The 10960-nt window shown below is 33.3% G+C and overlaps 1 protein-coding gene and 1 long non-coding RNA gene across 2 annotated transcripts; both read left to right on the top strand.

Moving 5' to 3' along the window:
- Positions 1-1948: 1948 nt before the first annotated feature.
- On the top strand, positions 1949-4675 carry LOC111795949 (xyloglucan galactosyltransferase MUR3-like). Its single transcript, XM_023678593.1, has 2 exons — positions 1949-2096; positions 2389-4675. The coding sequence occupies exon 2, from the start codon at positions 2539-2541 to the stop codon at positions 4309-4311; it is 1773 nt and encodes a 590-aa protein (XP_023534361.1). The 5' UTR covers positions 1949-2096; positions 2389-2538; the 3' UTR covers positions 4312-4675.
- A 1033-nt stretch (positions 4676-5708) lies between these two features.
- LOC111796234 lies at positions 5709-6373 on the top strand. Its single transcript, XR_002815309.1, has 2 exons — positions 5709-5810; positions 6238-6373. It is a non-coding gene; the product is annotated as an uncharacterized LOC111796234 (long non-coding RNA).
- Positions 6374-10960: the final 4587 nt, after the last annotated feature.

The following is a 10960-nucleotide window of genomic DNA, read 5'->3' as shown; positions in this document are numbered from 1 at the left end:
TCACATTAAATTCTCGATTCAAAGACTTTTGTTACATAAACAGCTAAAAATCCCATAGAAGATGAACGTAATTGAATGCCAGCCTTTCATTGAGTGTCCAATGAGACCAGAGTCAACCTAACCTAACCGTTGAGTCCTAGGGTTGTGCATGTACTCCACTAGGTAGAACAAAGAGTCGTAGTTAAGCATACCAAGAAAAAGGATAGTTGGAGGGTCAACCCAACTAGCATGCTAACTATAATATTGAGTCTTGACAATTCAATTTGAACTTACATTGTGGATTAAAAGATAAAAAATTTGAATCTTCAAACATTGACACAAATTTACTTAAGAACGGCTAATAAGAACTATGTAAGTAATAACAAAGTTTAGACATATTAAATTTAAATCACAATGGTCACGTACTTAAGATTTAATGTTCTTTAAATTTATCACGACAATTAAATATAATAAAGTCAAACAGTTATTTCGTGAGAATAATCGAAGGGTATAAAAATTGATTAGATGATATAAATAAAATATTTATGAAAAATCGAAAATTGATGAACCAAATACAAACTTTCATGAAAATGTTTGAAAGTTAGGCATCGTGTTCTTAATTAAACTTTAATGAGGTGAAGAAAGTCACCCCCACAATGTGTACACATAATATTGTGAACGTAGTGGCAGCCCACTCAACCAAAATTTAATAAAATAGGATGATTACAAACCTGCAGACATGGCTCTCCCAACATGCAGAGCTGTAACTTTAATGCACAAAAATCCTCATAACTAAGATTAAGGACCACTAACAATTTACCATTTTGTTTGTTTGTTTTTTTTTTTTTTTGGTATATATTTATTTTTGTGTCGTGGTCTTAATTCGTGGGTTGACTTTTTTAGGAGAGACTATAAACCCTAGAAATACAATATTAAATAATATTTTTTGTTCATCGACTTTACATTTTATTCCATTTTAATATATATATTTTTCATACGTTTAACTTTAGTGAGGTATTTTTAATAAATTTAAAAATTAGCTATTTTAAATAAATAAAAATAAAAATAATTTTTTTTTAATAGAAAATGTAAACATTAAATTTAAATTATGAATGACTACTTATTTAATTTTATAATTTTTTTTTTAAAGAACAAATTTTGGAGTATTTTGTAAATTTATGTTTAACTTATAGGAAAGAACCAATGGAACAATTTTATCAATAAGTTAATTGACCCACAAATTATAATTTAATAATAGAAAACACATTCTTAATATTATGTAATAAATTAATAATTTCTGCGGGGTAAAAGCGATGGGATGGGCATCTAGTGTTTGTACTAATCAAGTGGTTTAAGCTAATGATAATCAAATTTCATCATCATGTGATCATATGACCTACACTAGTTTAATCCTTAAAAATAAAAAATAAAACTGGGCAAAATAAATTATGTGAAATAAAAATATATTTTTTTAATATGTTAAGAAAAGGAATATTTCGAGTACATTTCCAACGGAGCGTCTAAAAATCTTAATTAAGAGGTAGAAGGGACCCTCTTTAGATTCAAAAAGCTAAACCATTCAACGTTTTAGATGCTTTTTTTTTAGAGATTAAAAAATAAAATAATTTATTTATTCGTTAATTGAAAACTATTATTTTAACGGCGGGTTGATTTTTCTTTTGTCAACTATGGTAAGAATCGAAAATATTTACATCGAAGAAATAATTCAACCAGTCCAACCAGATCTGACCCACAAACCGAGTGAGGGTTTGTTTCATCCAATCAATGCACTCCACGTGTACTAATTTACCTTGGCATCTGGCACAAGCTTCGATTTATTTAATTTCCCTTTTTAACCCTTTCGGCCATGCACCGTATTTCCCGGGGATGGGATCAAATTTTCACAGGCGGACACGTGGTGCAATCGTAGCGACTACCGACAATAGTGTAATACCGGCGGGCGGAGTCTTTTCAGTTCACGGCGTCACCATTTATCTTGCATTTCTTTGCCAATTCGCTCCCTGTTTCACTGGCACAGCTCACAAAATAAGAAAAAAATCTCGAAATCCGAGCGAATCCGAGAGAATTTCGCTTCAAATTATCATCCAGTCTCCGCTGTAAGTCTCTATATCTATCTTTCTTCCGCTATTTCTGTACCTATTGGAAGATCCGTTCCAATTTCTTTTCAATTTGGTTATTATTTCTGTGATTTGCTTAGTAATGTAATGCAACCGACCAAAGCATCTAATAATTCCTCGCGTTTCGGGATTTCTCTTGGTACAAAGTTCCATTGGGTTGCGTCTTCGCTCTCTCTAGATTCGATCGCATTGTCCGACATTTACGTCACGTTGTTTGAATCCTCTGGCTGCTATTTCTAATTCTTCCTTCCTTTTGTATTGTGTTCTACAGTATTTTCAGTTGTTTTTTTCGCATCGGAAATCGTAGGCGAGCGAGGTAATGGTGTTTTTTCTTCTGGATTTTGGGATTTGGTGACGGTCTTGTGAGCGATTCTTGCGAAATGGAGACCTGGCAAGCAGCCGGATTGGATGATTCCATCCGATGAGACGCCGACCGGTAGTGATTGCCCCGTCGGAAAAAATGGACAGAGGAGCCGGGAAGAATCAGAAGTCTCGGCTTTGTTTTCTAGCGTTATTGTCGGCGTTCTTCTGGATCCTATTGTTGTACTTTCATTTTGTTGTGCTTGGAGGACATGCTGTTGATGAATCGATCAAATTAAGCCTCGAAGATAAACCTGTAAACTTGCCGGTGGTCCGGAAATTTGCTCCTTCTCGTGTTGTCGACGCAACGAAAGTTGATGTGAAATCAATCCGCGAGCCTACAAAGCCTGTAGACCAGCAGCAGCCTAAGTCCACCGCCAAACCTGAGGTTCAGAATTTTCCTTTTGTTAAAGCATTGAAAACTGTTGAAAACAAGAGCGATCCATGCGGTGGGAGGTATATATTTGTTCATGATCTTCCTTCTAGGTTTAATGAGGATATGCTGAAGGAGTGTAAGAGTCTAAGCCTTTGGACAAATATGTGCAAGTTCACAACTAACGCTGGGCTTGGTCCACCACTTGAGAATGTGGAAGGAGTGTTTTCAGATACAGGGTGGTATGCGACGAATCAATTTGCAGTCGATGTGATTTTCAGTAATCGAATGAAGCAATATGATTGTTTGACCAAGGATTCTTCCATTGCTTCTGCTTTTTTTGTACCATTTTATGCTGGATTTGATATTGCGAGATACCTTTGGGGATATAATATATCTACTAGAGATAGAGCTTCACTTGACTTGGTCGACTGGCTTGAGAAAAGGCCCGAATGGGGCGTTATGGGTGGTCGAGATCACTTCCTTGTTGCAGGTAGAATCACATGGGATTTCAGGCGGCTCTCTGAGGAAGAAACAGATTGGGGAAATAAGCTTCTGTTTTTACCTGCTGCTAAGAACATGTCCATGCTTGTGGTTGAATCAAGCCCATGGAATGCCAATGATTTTGGTATTCCATATCCAACATATTTTCATCCAGCGAAGGATGATGATGTGTTTATCTGGCAGGATCGGATGAGAAAGCTAGAACGCAAATGGCTGTTCTCGTTCGCTGGCGCTCCACGTCCTGACAATCCCAAGTCAATTAGAGGGCAGATTATTGATCAATGCAAGAACTCTAAGGTCTGCAAGCTACTCGAATGTGATTTTGGTGAGAGTAAGTGTCATTCTCCGAGTAGTATAATGCAGATGTTTCAGAGCTCCCTTTTCTGCCTGCAACCTCAGGGCGACTCGTATACTCGAAGATCTGCCTTTGACGCTATGCTAGCTGGCTGCATACCCGTCTTCTTCCATCCAGGGTCAGCATACACCCAATACACTTGGCATCTCCCCAAGAATTTTACAAGATATTCAGTATTCATCCCAGAGGACGATATCCGCAAGAGAAATGTTAGCATAGAAGAAAGGCTTTCACAAATTTCTCCTGAGCAGCTGAAGCTAATGCAGGAGGAGGTAATCAGTATGATTCCGAGATTGGTATACGCTGATCCACGCTCTAAGTTGGAGACTTTGAAAGATGCTTTCGATGTCTCGGTGCAAGCCATTATCGACAAGGTTACGAAGTTGAGGAAAGATATTATTGAAGGACACACAGACAAAAATTTTATCGAGGAAAATAGTTGGAAGTACGCGTTACTGGAAGACGGGCAGCGGGAAGTTGGACCTCATGAATGGGATCCCTTCTTCTCCAAACCAAAGGATGGGGATTCTGGTGATACATCTGCAGGCGCTGCAAAAAATTCATGGAAAAATGAGCAGAGAGACAAATCATTAAATTCCTAATGATTTCCACAGATAAGTTTTAATTTCTAAAGAACAGCTTCCTGTATCAAGCCAGGGACGTTTTATAGATTGAAGGCTTAATCACCATCCAGTTAAAGGGCTGTCCTTCAAATACAAAGCAGCGGGTCAGTCCTTTGCTTATAGTTTTCTTATACAGATATCATAGTTCCTTACATGCTTTTCTCTCTAATTCTCTTAATTCTTTGGATTGAAATTTCTCATTTTGTTGGCTACTTTTTCCTTCTCAAAACAGTGCACGAATCAAATCATTTAGATTTTAGTGTCGTGATTGCTTCACTTTTTGGAGCATTAAAGCTCATCTGAGCGGAATGATATACCAGAACCGAGCCATAATTATTTGAAATCGTTTTTTTCCCTTCAGAAATGGTATTGCTTTTCATTGGCAAAATAACCTGTGTTGCTCTGTTAGAGTATTAATTAAATACCGCTTGCTCAGCTTTTCTTGATTTGTTCTTGGGTTGAGTTTTGGCTAGCGGTGTCTGATTGAAAGATAAGCTCGCTCCCATACTTGGCCGTCAGTTGGGTTTCTATCTGCTTCGACCATTGTGCCAAATTTTATTTTTATGTAACTGAAAATTCCAACTTTTAATCTCTTAACTTCAAAATATATATTTTTAATTAAAAAAAACTAAATTATTTGGTAGGGTGTCGGTGTTCTTGTCCTTCCTACCTTGTCTAAATTGGCTATTAGTATTGATCCAACCATCCAAGAAATTGAAGAGACTACGAATCTCAAATGCAGTTGACAAATTTGAAAATTTTTAATTACTCTATTATATATAATTACATTTTCCCTTTGCCCCTATTTAGTTTTAATTAATTTTAAAAATTTCAATTTAATACAATTAATTCTCACTTAAAAAAAAAGTAGTTTTTAATATGGTTTGTATGTGTTGGAGGATGAAAGTCCAGCTAATTTAGGGAATGATAATTGGTTTATAAACAAGAAATATTCTCTCCATTGACATGAGACATCTTTTTTTATATTTTCACTTCGGCTATCCAGATGAGAATCATTTCATCCATATAAATAAATAAAAAAGTTACTATTTTGATGGAAATTATCATTTTATTATTTTATTATTGTGTAAAAAGAAAACGTGTAAAATATTAGAATATGGAGCTACAACGAAAGTCAAGTATTTTTCCATTCAACTTGTTGATGATGATAATAATAATAATAAACCATCTTCTTTCGTTGATATTCCTATAAGAATTGGACTTGGGCCTACCCGTTTTCTACTTCGGCCCATTTGATAGCAGCATAAGCTGGCCCACTAGGGGGTCTGTATGTAAATCACGAACGGTTTCTGCTTCTCTATATAAAGGCGAAGAAAGGAGGGAAGGCGTTTGAAGAAAACCGAACGAGACTAAATTTACGCGGGAAAGCTTCGTGTTCTTGAAGTTGCTCTGACGCGAGGATGATGATATTAGAGTTCGGAATTATTGGTGGCTTACGATGCTGTAAGCTAACACAGGTATGTTTCGGTGATTAGATTTCCATATCGTGTTTGTTAGGTCTCATAAGTCGTAATTACTGAAGGAATTTGATTAGTCGAAGTGGAAACCAAATCATTGTTTGAACTAATGATCGTGATTGCTCGGTCTCATAATTCTTAGTTGTTTAGATCTCGATTAGTCGTAATGAAAACAGTTTTCTTATTGAACTAATGATCGCGATCGCTTATTCTCATAAATCCTAATTACTTTACGATTTTGATTTGTCGAAGAAGAAATCAAGTCGTTTATTATGAACTAATGATCGCGATCACTCAGTCTCATATTCCTAATAATCAAAAGGTTTATTGTTCGTCGATCGTATTAGATTAGGTGTTTTAGTTGATTGTTGATTCATATCGATGATCCGATGATTAACAGAATCTCTATCGGTTCTTTTTATTTCAGATCCTGTATGTGTTGCTGTAGTGCTTGTTATTATGAGTTCAAATCTCCTTCCACGGTGAGCTTTGAAAATGATCTCGTGCCAGCGGTGTTTTATGTTGATACGTGAATTTTATTGCTACCTGAACAACAGTTTTCGGTAAGTATTTTGACGATTTTTACTCTGCTATACTTTTCTGACCTTTAAGTAAGCTCAGCTAGCGTACATATTCTTCTCTGGATGTCGTGCTTCCTAAATTCTCTCATTCTTATGCATTATAATTGATTGTGATACTTTGGAGTTAATGAATGTCTTGTTAAAGAAATTATTGATCCTAAAGTTATATACATTCAAGAATTGAATTGCTTCCGCCTAAGAGCATTGTGATCTGTATTTGGATTTTGTTCATTTACTGGTTGTTACGTGCAATTAGTTCTGCTCTGCTTGTAATATTCTCTAAAATTTCTTATTCAAAATAAGTGTCGCCGAACAAGTTTCTTATATGCATCCCGTTTTTCTTATTAATTTTGTCAAATTCGTTAGAGAAGTAATTTTCATTAGTTTGATATCTTTTTTTTTCTTAGTAGTTGAGTTACTTGTAGGCCTAAGTTATTCTTTAATGATTTTCCATCATTTATAGAACTATTATTAGTTGTTACTCGATTCGAATGTACACTGGTTAGTTTATTCATTATGATAGTTTTGGAAAGATAAGTTCTGTTGAAGATACTATCCCGAGTTAATAAAAAAAACCAGTAAATAATAGTTATCTGCCTTCTTAGTTTTATTTCTCTCTTACACTCCCTGTGCTTTCTTTACCGTATGCCTTTATGAATAATTTGTGTTGGTGAACTTACTTGGTTAGCTTTCTCTGTAAGGAAATACGAATGGCTGATAAGAAATCAACTTAAAGCCAGATATCTCCCAGTGAGGAAAAAAAAAGCTTCCAAATACTTAAGAGAACATTATGCAAAGCACAGTGATGTGTGAAGAATAAAAGTTGTAGGGAAGTCTTCAAAACTGTTGTGACATCCTGAACTTCTTCAGTCTTTCTTTAGTTTATTTTCCTCAAAACTTTCAGAAAAAATGGGGTTTAAATTGGCTTCTTCTTCTTTTTTTTTTTTTTCGTAATTCCAAAAGTCATCCCCTAAAAGTGAGTCAAATAGCCAATACAACTCCGAGATAAAATGGCAATGGACGAACAAATAAAGGCAAGATTTCTTCTGTGGGAACAGCTCACGTGTACCTGCGAAAACTATACTCCATATCGGATTACCTAGAAAAGTAGGAGTGGCTTGCAAAAATATTGTAAAAAAAAAAAAAAAAAAAAAAAAAAAAAAAAAAAAAAAAAAAAAAAAAAAAAAAAAANAGATTAGTCATTATTGGAGTACATCAGTTTGAAAGACTCACCCTATAGGAATGGGTCTCTCAAAGAGACGTGTCCCATTGGAAATTCCTGGACGTTAGTGTTGCGTCAGCGTCGGCCAGGGGCTTAAAAATGGTGGTTAAAAAAGAGGTGCATTCCATTCCACTTCTAGAAAAACCAAGCGAAGAACCTAAAAAATCCAAAGAACTTTCTCACCGTTAGCGTCTCTTCTCTAAAAAAGAAAAAAAACGAAGAGGTTTATGTTTCCCTTCCTTTATTTTTCTATCTCGTTCCAGTACGTTCAATAGGACAGAGGGGGAAAAAATCCTTCGTTGTAACTGACTTCTTCTCTTCTACTTCCACCAAGCTCGATAGATAAAAGAAATTCCCACGATTTTTGCTCATGGTTACTCCATTATAGGATATATTTTTGCTTTTGATTCTTATTGTTGGGTTAAGTTCTTTTTATTTTTTATTTTTTTACTTTCTTTTTATTATAACTAATTATTGCTGTTAATGTTGACAGNTCTTTTTATTATAACTAATTATTATTATTTTAATTTCTCTTTTTATTATTGGGGTTTGCATTGATATAATTTTGNAATACAAGGTATGAAAACTTTCTTTGCACGAATAGTGTTCTTAGTATGTTTGCTTTAACTTTTATTTTTCCAACTAATTGTTATTATGGCTAGTGGTTGTGCTATCTTTGACAGGAAAAAAAATCACAAAAAGAAAGTTCGAGAAGAAAACTCTGTTCTCGTTTTTTTATACGGCTACATACGGCTACATACGGCTACCTCATCGCTTTTCCTCAAAAGGTTACTATTTTTGTTTTTTATTCTTATTTTGTGTTGGGGTAACTTTATGACTAACTATTGCTGTTAATTTTGACAGGAAAACACGTAAAAAAAAGAAATTTCGAGAAATAAGGTATGAAAAATTGAGCGGAGATCCGTTGGTTAAAAAAGTAATTTTCAAGAAAATGTATAGAAAACCTAAATAAATCAATAGGACAGAATTCATAACAAGCTAATATATATATATATATATATATATATATATATATATATATGAAAAGAGTTATTAAAAAACTAAAAATATATGGACAAAGAATCGTATCCTAAATTTTACCAAATATTTAGAAATAAAGTCATAAAAAAAATGATGTAATGTATGAAAAATACTTAAGAAGTATGAAAACCCTAAATATATTTTAAAAAGTTTCATATTGTGTTTATGTAATGTATAGTTAAAATTATAACCATGATAACAATCATAATGAGTTCAAATCCTAAAACCCCTAAATCTCTTAAATCTCTATGCATGCTCTTTTTTATTTTAGTGTTACAAATTATGTATGATAAAAAAAAAGTGTTAATAAATAGATTGGTTTTAATAAATTTGAATTTTACTTGTTGAGTTTGGTTATAATAAGAGATAGAATTTGGATTAAAAAAATTAAGCTAAATTCGTTATTAATTTCCTTTATAAAATTATCTATAGATGGAACTTATTTGATCAAGTGAATAAGAAATAGTAATATTTTTTCTAATGTGTACAAGTGTACTGTATATGACAAAGTAGTAGAGCAGAACTTCAGAAATTATGGTCTTCTAGGTATCCTGCTCTTATCGTGCGAGTGAAACTGCAACTTTTGACATGCTCGGTGTGTTGCTGCTACATCCGTAATTGTATGCATCGCTGCAAAATGGGTATCTTCCAAAATTTCTCTCCTCTTTTTGCGCTTTAACAGCACTCCTATCTCTTCTCTCTATTTTAAGTTCTACCATTGAATATTAATTATTAAAAGTTCCTAGAAAAAAACCGTCTTTCTGATACCATTCATCTTGACATTTTTAAAAATATCATCATGACATTTTTAAAAATGAATTTTAGGAATAAAAGAAACACTTGAAATCAAAATTTTCAAAAAATATAATCAATTCTTTTTTTTTATAGAAAAAATGTTTTTGAAGGTTTAATTTGTAATCTCCCCAAAATCTAAAATTTTACTATCTACACTCCATCAACTTTAAGTGCCATGTTTGATTATCATTTTAGCTTTTGTTTTTGTTTCATATACCTATTTAGCTATAATTTTAAATTTTGAGAAATGCTTTTCAAATTGTCAATAAATTTTAAAATCTATAGAAAAATAACTCTAAAAGTAGTTTTTTTGTTAATAAAAAAAAAAAAGAAGAAATGTCAACACATTATGGTTCTCCATTCACAGGTAAAAAATTGAAGACTTGTCTCGTATATTAGGGTAAAAATTAGAACATAGATTAAAGATATACATGTAGCAAATGAAAAAAAACGCTTGCACAATCATTAGATCACAAAATTTATTCAACCCCCTCTAGGGTGTACTCTTTTTATTCCTTTTGACTTTTTTAACAACTATTTTTCCATTGGAACTCTCATTGGTCAACAACTATTTTTGCATTGTAACTCTGATTATGAATGTTTGATTATTTGATTCTTATTCTTGCAAATTAAGCTTTTAATTATTTATTTTTGCAAACTAAGCTTTTTGTTTAGTGATCACATTTTAGCATAATTCAAAATCCAAAAAACTATGAAGAGTGTTATAAAAAAATGATGGAATTTTAATAAGTTATATTTGTCTCATAATTTCTTTACAATAACTATCATTTTAATAAAACACATTTTGAGAATCTTGAGATACCAAATTTTTATGAATGGATTGTAACACAATTGAACGATGTATTACGCTTGATCAAGAAGGAACCAACCATTAAAAAGTTGCGACTACAGAATGATGAGTTGACTTACAGCTTTGAGAATTTTGAGATTGCAAGAGTTTCGAGAAGAGGATTTTTTGAAGTAAAAATTGAATGGGTCGATAGGTTTGTATGATCAAAGAAGAGTCGAGTTTGTAGGAAGTAAAGTTTTATCTTAAAAATTTTAAAGTTCCTCCCCCCATAGAAACGTGGGACTGTACATCAAATGCGCGTGCTAAGACATGAAAGATAGGGGAAAGTCTTTCAAAAGATAATGATGGAATAAGTTCGTTTCACTTTATACAACAATTTGACAGAAAACTGTTATGATTTTTGAGTTGTTAGGAATAGGAGATCCTGATATCAGATGGTATAAGCAGAATGACTACAGGCAGTTAAAAGATTGAAGTCCACAAATAGGATGATACGGTTAAAAGATTGAAGTCCACAAATAGGATGATATATATCGTGGTCTTAACAAGGCATTGAAAGATTATAATAGCTCCATATGCCCTAAGATCAGCCAGATCCCAGTATGTGAAAGATGAAAACCTATATAGTTGGAAGGAGTGCATCCGACAACGACCTTCCCAAAGTTAAGAATGCAAAATAAGACGGGAAAATTATGAAATC

This window comes from Cucurbita pepo, chromosome LG05, assembly GCF_002806865.2.
Source record: "Cucurbita pepo subsp. pepo cultivar mu-cu-16 chromosome LG05, ASM280686v2, whole genome shotgun sequence".
Lineage (NCBI taxonomy): Eukaryota > Viridiplantae > Streptophyta > Magnoliopsida > Cucurbitales > Cucurbitaceae > Cucurbita > Cucurbita pepo.
The sequence above is the reverse complement of the archived record's forward strand: the minus strand, read 5'-3'. Positions and strand labels throughout refer to the sequence as shown.

Coding starts and splice junctions, on each gene's coding strand:
- LOC111795949 (XM_023678593.1), top strand. CDS start 2,539: ATGAGACGCCGACCGGTAGTGATTGCCCCGTCGGAAAAAATGGACAGA.